The 15,471-nt window shown below is 36.4% G+C and overlaps 1 protein-coding gene across 1 annotated transcript in view; it reads left to right on the top strand.

Moving 5' to 3' along the window:
• crlf3 (cytokine receptor-like factor 3) overlaps nucleotides 1-15,471 on the top strand; it is a 45,061-nt gene that overhangs the window by 796 nt on the left and 28,794 nt on the right. Inside the window, exon 2 of the mRNA XM_028819032.2 lies at nucleotides 4,465-4,601. Coding sequence (XP_028674865.1) covers nucleotides 4,485-4,601 — 117 coding nt within the window. The 5' untranslated portion in view covers nucleotides 4,465-4,484. The remainder of the gene's footprint in view (nucleotides 1-4,464; nucleotides 4,602-15,471) is intronic.

Genomic DNA, 15,471 nt, shown 5'->3' with positions numbered 1-15,471 from the left:
TCTACTCATCCCAATAGTTCTATGTTTCTCCTAATTGCTCATCCTCATTTGATCGGCAACTTTTATTCCTCCCTGCCTCTCTCACATTTTGCCTCATTTATGTTTTACAGTATATAAAATTGTAATCATGCTGCAGTTTCTCCTCCTTAGTATCATCATAACTCACCATCACTAGAGTGGCCAGTATTATCCTCCGCATCATTTAGCATCCCTCTCAATCTGATTATATACCTTCTTTGAAACAAAGCAGATTTCAAAAATAATTAGGATGCGATGCCATACATCTATTATCTGCTATACAGACAAGCTTGGTGAGCTTTATTAATCGATCCTTTATCTTTATCCACTTCATCTGCCTGGAGAAAGTAACTCTAGATGAGGCACCAGATGGAATACATGTACACACACCCATTTACTAATAAAAGTCAATTAAGAGTCCAAATTAATCTGGTATGCACATCTTTGGGATGTGGGAGAAAAGAAAAAATCACAGACAAAGGGGGGACATGCAAGATCTCTACAAACCTTGTCAAAGCCAAGGCTCACAGCTGGAATATTTGAGCTTTGAAGCAGCACCACTAACAACTTTGTCACTGTGCCATACTTGATTGATTTGTAAAACTGGTGTTATGTTGTGGTTCTGGTAGTTTCCCAAATATACATCTCCTATAATGGGACTATGGAGTAAAGGACTTGTAAAATTTGCTGTGTTCTGACTGTGGTAGTTTCTCACACATGCAAAAATTTCCCCTTGGGACAACTGTCTGTCGGTCTGTCTGTCTGTCATGAAGTTATTGAACAAATAGCAAAAAAAAGTAAGAAGGAGACCCTCTGCAGTTATTTTAGAAGTATCTATTAAAAAAATTTGACCACTTTAATTGTATTTAAATATTGCTTGTGTTGACTTTTCATAAGCTGATTTATTCATGCAACATTGCCAAAAAATATTGGACGTTGATTCTTTTCTATCTTTGTACTTGTGCTCATGAGATTTAATTTATATATTGTTTAAACCTCATTTTATGAATGAAGTTTTAAAATCTTGTCACATTTTATCATTAGCCAGGAAGTAGAGGGTAAAGGAATAAGTTGAACTGATTTTATGGCTGAATTTATTTTTGAACACTGCATTACATATCCTTTCATTTTCATCTTTTATAAACTAGCATTTTCCTACCAGCTGATTGTGGGGAGATATATTCAATCACCAAAATAATGAGTCCATGGTAGGGCTCAACATTCAAAGGTACAACCCACACACATATTGGGCCAGTTTACAGTTGTTCATCAAGCGAGTTGGATTTAAATCTATTCCAGTCTAATGTGAATCACTGAAGCTATTAAAACTGGAAATAACACCAGATAAAAAAAAAAGGTGGGCACAAATATACCTGCTATGCCACTCTCTCTCCCTCTTCATTAACTATTATAAAATTATAATGTTTCACTATTTATACCGATGAGTAAAATCTCTTTGATTTTAATTGTTTTCATCTTATTCATTTTTTTAATGACCACAACAAAATTTGCACAGGCAATATATATTGTACCAAAAAGCATTTTAAATGTGATGTTAACATTTACAAAGGTTCTCTAAAAGAATTTATTGTTACAGCTCAGGATAACAAAGTGGAGACACTAATACCCTAAAGACGATTTGTGGAGCACACCAAAATCAAAATGCCCTAAATAATACAGGATCCACACAAATTTGAAACTCTTTCATGGTTCAAACCACACCTTCATTATAACTATTAACAAGTAACTTCAATGTTATTAAGGTATACTGACATATGCCTGCATTCCAGTTTCTCTTTAACATTGTCAGATTATCACAGAGGTAAAGTTCTTGGGTCACATTTGTGCAGCTTTAGTGGGGTGAAACAGGATCATTAGTGTTTTAGAAATGCCTGTTTTTCTTTTGTTCTTTTCAGTATTGTCTCTTGTGTTTTCATTAAACCATCCCACCTCCTGCACAGTTTTAAGTTGATAGTGTTCGGTTAAGTAATTTCCCCAACATATTAATCCACGGGGGATTCTTTCCTTGAGGTGTGTAGTGTCACTTCCTGAATTACAGCTTATGACCTGTGAGTTAAAGCACGCTGGTATTTAGCAGTAAATCCACGAAAGACTGAACAGGATGTGGTAGACAATGGAGCTGTTCTGTGGTGATATTTATAGTATTAACAAAAAATTACAGAGATTTATAAGTTGTTTTCTTTGGTATCATCCTTTTTTCTGATGTAATTAGTAAAGAATGCTTTTGTTCAATTGAGGTTTACATTTTGTTACTAAGCATCTGTTTGCCTTTGAGACAAAGTCAACTTGCTTCACTTGTGTTCATCTTTGTGTGATGCAGGGTAAAAGTAGTAACCTGTTTGAATTGTTTTAGTTTTGCTGCTGATTCCATGTGCATATGAGCCATGTTGTCATACTAACCTTTATGTGAGGCTGGTCACCAGGATTTACTTTACCTCTTTTCTGCAACCCAATTCATACTTTTATGCCTGAATTCAAACAGACATAGTACTTACCGTAATTATCTGATGATGTTTAGCATAGATACAGTACACATTCATTTTTCTCTTTCTTATCAGTCAGAGATGAGATTTTCTTACTTCATGACAGTATCACTCATTGGTTTTGGACTTGACAAGCCCACTGTTAGTGAAAGTCTCTGGACTGGGATTTTCCAAGCCCTTGACAAACTGGTGGGCCAAATGTTTATATTTGTTTTGACGCTTTGAGCATCGTAACTGAGTTCTTGCCTCCAATGAAACATTTTGAATCCAATCTGAATTAAAGCTTCTTCTTCCTTTGATACATGTTGGTGACAGAGTTACAGTAGTAAGAAGCACTGCATAATTTGTCAGCTTATACAGTGACAGAAAAGAGTTACACTCAAGAGTTACTACTCTCCATTTGCCACCATCTGCTTATTTAAGCAGATACTTAAAGCAGTATCTGCTGGATATTGCTGGATATTTACATCCTCCATAATGGCTATGAGATATGCATGTAAACCAGAGTAGAAGAGTGCCACTGGGTGAAGAATATATCTCTCTACCTTATGGGTAAGGTCTTTTATAGCATAGAACCACAATTTTTTGTAAGGAGTATCTTGAATCCATGGCTATTAATAGTCTGATTTGTTGACCATGCTCTGTATTAGTCATAATTAGTATTTTAGCATTCTTTTATCCTATATATTGGCATGTGAGTACTTCTGCAATGCTTTATTGTTGCCACTACATTGAATGACTGGTTTGTTCATCATTTTGTAATTCTTTGATATTTTATTCATCTCAGAAAATTCTCTCTGGATTGACTGGGGCAGCTGCAATTGTCCTGTCTTGTATGTAGACTTTTTTATGGCCCCACAACATTCCACGGCAGCCAATTGTTCTAATTTTTTTTTTTTTTTTGCCAGGTGGTATACCTAGTCACATGATGGTACTTGCATCCAGAAACATTATGAGGGTGGGTGGGTTGTATAGCTAGTCTACTGTTAGAGAAACTAAAAAGGAGGCAAAAGATTTGGTAAGAGCTTCTTTGCCAGGAAGTGGTTTTTGATGGGGGAGGTGGCAGCAGTGGCAGTGGTATCGAAAAGACCTTTTAAGGATCTTTGAGAACTGAGGAAGCATAATCATATCACAGTGTTACTCTGCCGATTTCGCTTTTGAGTTTGACTAGTAGAACCATGCGTGATACAAACATCAGAACTTTGGATGCTGCAAACCCAATGGGTAGGCCATTTAACACCAGACTACATAGAATAGTCTACTTCAAATATGCACTCATTATTGCCTCTAAAAAGGATTAACTGAGCACAAATGCAGTAAACTGGTAATGAAATACATTCATTTAATTTTTTAATTTATTTTTTCTGTTTTTCCATGTTTTTAAGAATTTATGTTTTATGTTAAGTGGATATCTTGGGCACCTTTGCCAAATCATTCCTCTGTAGGGGCTTTTTTCTGTTTCTGCTGCTTTGTTCCAGTAAATTATTCATTACACTGACCACTGCAGTAACTTCCAGTACTTACACAGATGCCTTTTGTGTCTTCATATTACTCAAGTGGCTTTTAAAGTTTACTACTAAGAATATAAAGTGAATCAGAGCAAGAGCGGAGTGCAGATATCATGGTTTAGGAGGATTTGGTTCTGAACTGATGGTAGATGTGCCCTAAAATCTCCAAGGTACAAATCTCTGGGCTGAACACATCTTTCTCTTTTAATTTTAAAATACATTTTGATATATCCCCCCTTCTACTATTTGGAGTTATTATCCTTAAAACTATATGGTTCATATTCAAATACAGTTGAGCCATTTGTCTCAACTTGTTGTGGCCTGGAAGAAGTGCCTTGAGCATGGGAAAGGCACTATATACTTAAATACAATGTATTATTATTATGGAGAATACCAGCGTTTCCCTGACATGTTTATGTTTGCCTGTCTTACAGGGCAGGGTTGAGCTGGAGCCATGTCGATCGAAGCTGATATCTTGCTCCAGGAGGCAAAGGAGAGCATTGAGGCAGCCCAAAACTACAAGACTGAGCTACAGCAACGCCTGCAAGATCTGAACCAAGCGCGTAAACAGGTAGGTTTATCCCTCTATACCACTGGTGCTGAACTCCGGTCCTTGAGTGCTGCAGTGGCTGCATGTTTTTATTCTAACCATCTTCTTCATTAGTGAGCCATTTTTACTGCTAATTAACTTCTTTTGCTTTAGTTTTAATTAACTTGACTCAGGCCCCTTAATTGTCTTTTTCCTTAATTAGTAGCCAAACAATAATGAGACATCAAACAAGCCACCATATGACAGAAAAATCAACAGATTTGGAAATGTCTGCTGTGGCAGAATGAGAGCAGCAACAAGCCATTGAATTAAATAATGGGCTTAATTAACAGCAAGAATCAGCTTCTCATTAAGAGACTGGTTGGAGTGAAATTGGTTAGAGTTTGAAATCCCAGTTTAGCTGGTTATCTGTTGGCTCGTTTCACGTCTCATTTCTGTTTGAAGAAACAAATCAATTCAGAGGACTGAATCCTTAAAAACAGGGCTATTGAAATGAAGGGAACAGGAGTTAAATAGCAGTGAAAACTACTCACTGATTAGGAAAAGGGTTAGAATGAAAACCTGTAGCCACTGCGGCCCTCCAGGCCCAGGGTTCGACACCCCTGCGAGTCTATACCATACTTCTGAGGGTGTTTTTCCTTTGAAACATTCTGGTCAAAAGTAAAAAAAAATATTTTTGAAGGGAAGCATAAAAAATGTTTTTTGTAAGGTTATTTTTTTATGACTTGACATCTTACATTAGGATTATTATATTCCCAGTGTTTTACAGAACATTTTGTATGCTCGTGAGAAAACATGTTTACCTTGTCATAGCACTGTTTGTATGGAATTTAATATTTAAAACTATTGTCTTATAAACTAAAGTTTCTTTATCAATACATCAGTTTTCTAACATACTAATCAAATTCAGGATTGTGGGATACCATTGCCTATCTCCAATTGGTTATTTATTTATTTATTTATAATCATGCCACTGTATTACTACTTTGGTTAAAGATTCCAATATGAATATTAAGCAGTCGCCTGCTTTCATTGAATTTTTGTCTTTTGTCAGTAAAGATCACGATCTTTTGTTAACTTGCTTAATGTTTCTTCATTGTTATGTTATAGGTTTCCAGCTTCATGTGATAGGATTGCATTTGTTTTCAATCCATATGTTCTGCTGTCCTAATCGGAATGTTTAAAAGTTTATCATTGCACATACTATATTTTCAGTTAAGTGAAAGAGGATATATTTTAGCTTATAGAGTTTGCTAATTAAATTAGATGTTTGTGTACTGCAGTACTGTACATGGACTATGATGTTTGCTGATGACATTGTGATCTGTAGCGATAGTAGGGAGCAGGTTAAGGAGACCGTTGAGAGGTGGAGATATGCTCTAGAGAGGAGATGAGTGAAGGTCTGTAGGAATAAGACAGAATACATGTGTGTGAATTAGAGGGAGGTCAGAGGAATGGTGAGGATGCAGGGAGTAGAGTTGGTGAAGGTGGGTGAGTTTAAATATTTGAGATCAACAGTATCAAGTAATGGTTAGTGTGGAAGAGGGGTGAAGTAAAGTGCGCAGGCAGGGTGGAATGGGTAGAGAAGAGTGTTAGGAGTGATTTGTGACAGGTGTGTACCAGCAAGAGTGAAAAAGAAGGTCTACAAATGGTAGTGAGACCAGCTATGTTATATGGGCTGGAGACGGTGGCACTGACCAGAAAGCAGGAGACAGAGCTGGAGGTAGCAGAGTTAATGGGAGCAGCCAAAAGAAAAAGTGTACTACAATATTATTAACAACAGTGTTACCAATTATTAACAAGAAAATAATCTACCAGATAAACTAATGCAAACCAGCTATAAAGCCAGGAAAACTTTGTATGGAACTTTGGATTTCTTTACAGTATTTACAAAATAGCTTCAGTTTTGGGTGTTGGCTTGTACTTTTTTTTTTTTTTTTTTGCATGTGCTAGTCAGTTTTCCAAATTGTGAATTTGCCTGTTAGAAAATTGTTCATTGTGTGTCTGCTCTCACTTTAACAATTTTAAACATTTTTGAAACTCTGTTTAATATATTTGCATATGTAATGTTGTATTACCTGTTATAAGAACCAACAAACTCCAGTCTGTTATCTAAAGTTTAATTCTATCTTCAGACAATAATAAAGCAGCAGGGAATGCACCTGTCATTTTGAAAGGTCTTCTGCATATTTGTGGGTCTGTTTTTTGTCTTTATCCTAATAATAATAATAATTTATTTTATTTATTAACACCTTTCCCATGCTCATTTAATGTTGCTGTAGCTTCTTATGTTTTTACCTTTTACATGGTGGTGAATTAGCAAGGTTTTACTGTCATTGGAATTGCACATTATCAATTCTTACCTACTATACCAATTTGCATGGGCACCCACACTTTCTCATAATGAGCTGATGTAGAGTTGCCAATTACCCTCCTAACACACACATTTAATATGTTGGAGAAAAAAATGGAATACTGTGAGGAAAACCCATGGCGATGATTGGGAGAACATGTAAGACACACAGGGTTCCCGGGCATAGTATTTAAAGTTCTGTAGCTATTAGGCAGTATTGCAAAGTACTGCACTGCTATGCCCAGACATTGCATTTAAAGTTCTATAGATATGAGGCCAGTACCATTCCATCTGAACTAGTGTGGTGCTGAGGTGTCACCCATTGCATGGCTGCACTTAGGTCCTAATCTGGGATCCTAAGGTGGTTTGTCATGTGGTGGGTGCGGCAATATGCTGTGTCAGCGCATGCTCCCAACTACACTGCTATGCTGCCCTTTAAAGCTTACTGTAAAAACAAGTCTGCCTGAATTCATTTTTCTGCTTTCCCATTACTTAAATGATATTCAGAACTGGATAAGTCACATTTTTGCAGTTGAATTATAATTGAAATGACTTTGTGTGATAACTTGCATCACTACCTGAAGCATAAGTTAGACCTGTTTCTGTACACATTATATGCTGACAAAAAATGTTTTTTTGTATGTCTTTTCATTTTTTTTAAAGCTGCCACATCGATAAAATGTTTACTCAAACATTTTTTTTGAATTTAGACACTCATGAATCTATCACTCACACTCTACATATAATAACCATTTTATTATTATAATGGTGAACTCCTTGTAATTGCATAAAAAAAGATTTGCAGTACTGACCTGTTAACTAAAAAAAATAGGCTAACATGCAAGTCTTGTAATTTAAAACCTTAGGTATTCTGGCACCATTTTATCAGTCATGCTACATTTCATATAAACAAAGACTCTGTGTGCGCCTCCTTATCAGACTGTCTCATGCAGAGGTTGCCCATTGATTGGGTTTTTCCACTATCAGACTGTAACAAACTTGACTGAATATTGGCCCCATTTGTTACAGTGTCTGGATGGTACATTATTAGGTTTCCAATAGCCAAATAAACGTCTTAATCTCTCATCCTAATGCCTAATCTCAGATGTTCTGGTGATAAACTAAAGAAAAAAATATTTTTGTGCATTTAACATGGTTGCATTTGGTAGAATTGCACAACTTTTTATATTTCAAGTCTTGTATTCTTTGGGTTATGATCCATTAAGGCATCTTATACATAATACATATTCAGATAGCATTGTAGGCACCTGCTTATGTACAGTTATTGTACAGAGTATTCAGAAGCTATTGAAAATGATCCAGCAATGATGTTCAACTGTCACTATTCCACTAATTTCAAGTTCTCAACAGCTTTCACACATTTCTGTTTGGCCAGTATTTACTAAAATATCTATAAGAATGCCAAACTAGAGATGTGTACAATACAAGCTTTCTATTGATTAGTTTACTGAGGTCACATATGATTAATTAATTTGTTTAATTAATTTAATTTTCTGTCTTAGTTTGCCCCTGAATCCAAAATATATTTACATTACCGTTTTTGTGCAAGTAAAAATTCTGCTTTATATATTACTAGCTGTGCTACCCATCTAAGATGGGTTGACATCTAAGTAATCAATGTAGATGTCAGCATTAACATTTTCATTGCATAATGCAATACATATATCTCTGTTTTATTCCAATTATTACAGGAATGCGTAAAAGCAGTGTTCATGTTTGTGATACAAAATCTTTTGGAATGACAGAGAAATAGCAGTGGATAGCAGACACAAAGACACTTATTCTTTTATTAAGGTAGATAGTGTATGTTGGTTAGGGCGGCCTCACATTTTAAAATTTCTGGCTTTGAATCCTAGCCCGAACACTGTCTTGTGTGGTGTTTGCACATTCTTCCTGTTTCTATGTGGATTTTCCTCCAGTGTACTAAAGATGTGCAGGCAGGTTGATTGGCATCTCGAGAGTTTATGTCAGGACATATTCATGCACACAGTCAAAGTGGTGGTTACATCATACTTAAAGAAAATCTTTAGACATGTATTCTGCACTAGAATTAATACGTCAATGTAATATAGCACCAGCCATTTAAATACAAATTTGCATGGGATATAAATCCATTTTGACAGTAATATCTAAATGTTTTCTACATTCTTCTATATTTTCTGTCCTGAATTCTGTCTGAAATGTGTCCTAATTAACTGATCTACCTCAGTTTTATTCCCTTCTGTAAATTTGTTATGTTTGTTTATGCTGTTATGAGCCTCCTTCAACATACTGGCATCATTACCTGTTTCATATTCTGTTTAAATTAATTCCACTTGCATGCACATACAGCACCCTGAATTCCTTAAGCTAGCAGTATAGCGAGACAATGAAGAGGTACCTTATCAAAATCTTCAGCTGCTGACCTCTGGGTGAATTAATTCTTGTTTCCTCTTCCTCACTGTAAACAGTTTCTTACTCATTTCCTCAAGGTTCTGTCAAGGCAAGCAAATTCCTTGGGAGATCAGGTTATTGCAAATAGTGAGACATAACAGAAGGTCTGCTATCAGACCAGAAGACATCTCCCTGTCCCCTTTTATAGGTTCACTGTATAATAGTTTGTGTAGACAGTATACTAATTTTACCACATATTATGCATCATTGGTGTCAGTTTAGTTGTAAAAGTCATTAGTGCACAATTAAATGATAAAAAGTGAGGCCCTTTTGATAGTCCCAAGCAAATGTAGATTTTTTAATCTGGGTTAACATGACGATATTTTAGAACTAAAAGAACCCAATTCAGTTATTCTACAATTATTTCACATTTTCTAGAGTATTTTTATGTGCTATTTTAAAAAGTAGTCCAGTACATATCATAAATAAATTCAACAATGGGCCCCAGTTTGGAAATGTAAAAATCAAGGATAAATGTTGATACTGAACATTTTTCTTTGTTGGTTAACACTGAATACACATCTTTATAAGACACAGAATGAAATAATGCTATTAATGTTAAAATGAGCATATCCACTTTGAATCAAAACTATACATTATACAGTACTGTATGAAATCCCTTCTCACTGTGCTGTTTTTTCTGACATAAAAATAAGAACTAAATTTAGTAAGTTGTTATTATTGGACACAGTTTAAACCAGCAGGTAGCAACATGCGTCCTCATTCCCTAAATAACTTTTAAATACTTCTGTTACAGTAGGTCTCCTCTTAGTCTCTCAGTTGCTCAGGCAAAATGTTTCAAGTCCTTCATCCTGTCATTATAGGTCATACTGTAGAGAAAAGCCAAGCAAAATGACACCTTTTATTGGCTAACTAGAAAGATTACAATATGCAAGCTTTCGAGGCAACTCAGGCCCCTTCTTCAGGCAAGATGTAATCTTACTGCATAGTCCTGGAGTACGTCTACTATCCCTTATCTGGAGTGTCTCTAACACTTAAGTTCTTCCTGTAATGGAGAGGCTAAAAGTTACTGAGTCCTCGCAAATGATTTTAATTGTTAAGCATAACCTCTTGATTTATATCTCATTCAAAGAGATGCACAGTACAAACCAGTATCAAATTTGCCTCAAACTCCAACCACACAGAAAAGCTAAAGAAATGTATTTTTAATAAATAGGCTGTAGCTGTACATTAAATACATTAGGGTGGGTAAGGTTATTTATATCATCAGTTGAGCGGCTTGTAAAGAATGTGTTCTCTGGTGATGAAAAAAAGAAAGCCTTCTGAAGAAAAATGTTCAGAGTCAATTAAAATATAAATGAAAGAAACTGCAATATGTTACCTCGAACTTTGATTCATTAATAAACTGAATATTCAATTCATTTCAGTATATTAATGTATTCTTCCTAAGAGAACTCTTAGAGTGTACATCATCACATTTATATCATAATTATAGTTAAACAATGTATTGCCTGAAATTAGAACACATTCACTTTGCTGATCACTGAAAGCAGCAAGCTCTGTCTATCTAATACTGTATCTGTGTGTAATACATGCAAGAATACATACAGTGTATACCACAATTAAACCTGTAAAAATGGCACACGCCACCTGCAGCTGGCTTACTAATTTCAGAATGTCTCTATTCCAGTACATGGTGTTATAGTAACATATTGTTATGTGTGCATTTTTTATGTATTTAATTTATTAATATAAGGATTCTGTTTCTGTAATTTATCTTGATCACTTGATTTAGCAAAGTTTTATTTTATATTTATGCAATGCCATTCACAGAAGTAATGATATATAAACACAATAGTCGCTCCTTGCACTATACACAGGTGGCTAAAGTTATTGTCAAAGCTTGTCAGTATTGTATTTGGTCTCTAATTCATTTGGTTCTAGTATTAGGTTTGTCTCTTCTGGTTGCAGCTTCATTTTGCTCATTTTTTTTTATTAGCGTCTTATCCCTTTTGTTTTGACTCCGGTCTTTTTCTGACAAGGGTCTGGCTGCAGACATCCACTGTTCACCCGGAAGTCCATCATGGGGATTCAAGTGGTTACTACAAGTGGTAGTGGCAGTAACTTGGTTTCCTAGCGTCCAAGTCAAGTTGGGGAGCATGCTAGCATTACTAGCGTCCTAAGGTTGTAAAATGTGATTTCATTAATTAGTGATTTATTAAAAATACAAGGTAGTCGTGCCCGTCAAGGACGGGCTGCAGGCGACTTTTATCAGTGTTGCAGGGTAAAAGTCATTAAGTGCAAAATTATTTGTACCATGATTAAATTTACTAATAAAATGTTTTTTGTTATTTGTGCCACACGACAAATCGGGATTCAAACCCAGGCGGACAGTAGGTGGTGTTAGGTCCTAACTTTGTTCCGGCATCCGGGATCGAACCACCGACCAAGGGTAGTGTGCACTCTACCACCTGAGCTGTATGGATCTTAGTTCCAAGGCAATAATAAACATAATGAAAGTTGTTTCTAGTTTAAGTCATGTATGAAAGTGTTACATGCCATAAAATGAACGACTTATCTTTATCAAAATAAAATTATGAATCATTAACACAATCAATGCATACTTAACGAATACGTAAACTATGTTTATTCAAGTATTTAAGTGGATATCCCTGGATACACTACATTATTGATGCAAAGACCATCTTGATCCTCGTGGCAATCTTTTCAAACTAAGAGCTTGATCTTCTTTCTTGAAGTTGCTCGATATAAGGCAACATACAGTGTTTCTTCGAAGAATGCGATCTTGTTGACGCCTTGAATTTGCATCTTCCTCGTTTTCATGAAGTCTATTTTCTCGTAGTCTTTGTCGCTCTTGCTCTCTTCTTTCGACAATTTCGCCTTCAGTTGCATTTAAACGATTCTCTCATTGTCGTAAACGTTCTTGTTCTCTTCTCTCAACAATTTCAACTTGAGTTGCGTTTGACCGAATTTCTTGTTGTCGTTGCCGTTCATGTTCACATCTTTCAGCAACTTCAACTTCAGTGGCAGTAGAACGTTTTTGTTGTAATCGCAGACGCTCAATTTCGTGAACCAATTGTGTTTGTTCTTCCGTGCGGTTGCTTCTGTAAGCTGCAACTCGTTGGCGTTCATTTTGTCTCTGCTGCAAGATTTGAACACTCTTTGCTGCTTGTCGTACTGCATGTCGCTGTTTATTCCACAGTTTTTGTTCTTCAGTAAAAATTCTTTTTGGTTTCTTCGTTTTTGGCAATTCATGAGGTGTAGTTTGAGCACTTGAAATATCCAAAATCTTATTTCTTTTTGCATTTTCGTCTTCTTCAGTCGAGTGACTTCCTTCAGCTTTTCTTTTAATCCGATTGGTCACTCGCTTCCCAGTGCTTCGTTCAGCCAATCAAAACACTGATGTAAACATACCAACCAACCAACCAACAGACAGACATGCTGAAATATATATATAGATAGGGCAGAGGTGTATTGTCTAACAAAAGCCAACATTAAAACAAAACAAAGACAATACAGTAATCCCTCACTATATCGCGCTTCGACTTTAGCGGCTTCACTCTATCGCGGATTTTATATGTAAGCATATCTAAATATATATCACGGATTTTTCGCTGGTTTGTAGATTTCTGCGGACAATGGGTCTTTTTATTTCTGGTACATGCTTCCTCAGTTGGTTTGCCCAGTTGATTTCATACAAGGGACGCTATTGGCGGATGGCTGAGAAGCTACCCAATCAGAGTACGCGGTTAAGTTCCTGGGTGCTGATTGGCTCAGCGACTGAAAGCAGCATTCGATTCCGCTTTGTGTTAGCCAGCATCTCGTCTCGCTCATTCAGCATCAACGTGTTTCACTGTGTAAAGAGTTAACTTTTGTGCTCTTTTGTGTTTATCTTTGTGTGTAGTCAAGCCCTTCCTTATGTCTCCAAAACGATCTGCTACTGCTTCCGGGCCATGCCCAAGCGCCAACGGAAGATGCTAACGATTACCGAAAAGGTAAAAGTTTTGGATATGTTGAAGGAAGGGAATAACTATGCCGCTGTAGGACGCCATTACGGCATCATCACGTATTAAATAAAACTCAATGATATACAATACATATGTTTGTGCGTAGTGTAATAAACAATGTGTTTACATACATAATTTCAACGAATCTTACCTAATATCTAAGAGAATATAAAGGGTTTATGCTGTATAACTGTGCGTTAAATGTTTATAAGAGTGTGGGAGAGATTATAAGGGCTTAAAATATATAAAAATAACCATATAAATATATGGTTTTTACTTTGCGGATTTTCACCTTTTGCGGGGGGTTCTCGAATGCAACCCCCGCGATCGAGGAGGGATCACTGTATACAAACAGATGTTCCTCTGCTCCTCTGTCCGTTACTCTGTTGTCAAACAGTTTTTCACAGTCCGTACACCTGGGAAGCCACAGTTTACAGATACAGTTTGTATATGTAGTCATGGCTTGTAAGGACTTGAAAATGGCAGGATGGTATAATTTGACAGCGATTTAACAATATGTACAGCTTCTAATGGCTTTCCAGTTCTTAAAACTGCTATGTGATGATTCTGAAGATCAACAGTGTAAACATGGTCATTTACAAGATAATTGTCCAGGTATGCAGTGAAAATATACACAACTACATACTGTACATCTGTAAGGTGTGCTTCAAAAAAGGCAAATCGCCAGTGTGAATATGGCATGGTCATCAAAGTTGTGTAGTCCTCCATTCCACTCCTCCTAATTTTGGTGCTCCAGTAACTTGGCAACAATATAATATTAAAAAGTCTTTTCATTTGTTTTAACAATGATACACCTAACTCAAAACATCCATGGATTTTATATTATCAGTCTGAATATTATGGATATGAAATTTAATGAGAAGTTTATCAGGAATTGCATGTTCTGTTTAGAAGTACCCTCAAAACCAAAAGCTCTCTCTTCTTGGGTAGCTAACTTTAAGAGTTGAATTAACTAGAAGAAAGGCAGCTTATCACTAAAGCTATCTCAAAGCCTCAGAGATTCATTCTAAAATATTATATAGGATTTATCCTATTACCACGTTTTTGGCAAAATTTTATCCAAATATGCAAGTCAACTGTAAATTCTGTGTGCCTGAAACATTGCAACATCCTTTATTGCTCCTTCTCCTTGCGTTTCTGGAATGAAATGACCAGTTGGTTTACCCGTCTCTGGATACCAGGTTTACTTATTATTAAACCATTGTTTTTTTTTTTATAACAACTGAATATTATTTCCTATTAACTTTTTATTATTTGGGAAATATTCACAAATGTACATGGTTAAAAATGTAAACTCTTATTTAATTGTTTATTTCAGATTGTGCTGTTTACCATAAATCCTTAGAACTAAAGCATTAAAACTACATAGTCTTAGAAAACAAATACTGAAATTAATTCCCATTTTACACTCACTCTTACTATTAATCTGTTTTCTTTTATTTCTTTCCTTCCTGCTTTATATATTCATTTTGACCTTTTTAACTATTGAATCTTCTTTAACTTACTAATGATTTTTACTTGACCAGTTTAATATTTGAAATTTATGTATACTTATATTTACACTGTTCCTCCTGAATCCAAGGTTCGATTATCCGACGGACTCTCCTCTCCAGGACCCCCGAATAGACTTTTCCAGGGAGGCTGAGCAGTGTGATCCCTCTCTAGTTGGAACACACCCTCCGGTCCCCCTTCTTAAAGAGGGGGACCACCACCCCAGTCTGTCAATCCAGAGGCACTGTCCCTGATATCCATGCGATGTTGCAGAGGCGTATCAACCAAGACAGTCCTACAACATCCAGATCCTTGAGGAACTCCAGGCGTATCTCATCCACCCCTGGGGACCTGCCACCAAGGAGTTTTTTGACCACCTCGGTGACCTCAGTCCCAGAGATGGGGGAGCCCACCTCCTTGACCACCTCGGTGACCTCAGTCCCAGAGATGGGGAGTCCCCAGGCTCTGCTTCCTCATTCAATGGCATGTTAGTGGGATTGAGGAGGTCTTCGAAGTACTCCTCCCACCGACCCACAACATCCCCAGTCGAGGTCAGCAGTGCACCATCCCCACCATATACAGT

Source organism: Erpetoichthys calabaricus, chromosome 14, assembly GCF_900747795.2.
Source record: "Erpetoichthys calabaricus chromosome 14, fErpCal1.3, whole genome shotgun sequence".
Taxonomy (NCBI): domain Eukaryota; kingdom Metazoa; phylum Chordata; class Cladistia; order Polypteriformes; family Polypteridae; genus Erpetoichthys; species Erpetoichthys calabaricus.
This window is presented reverse-complemented; position numbering and strand designations above follow the sequence as displayed.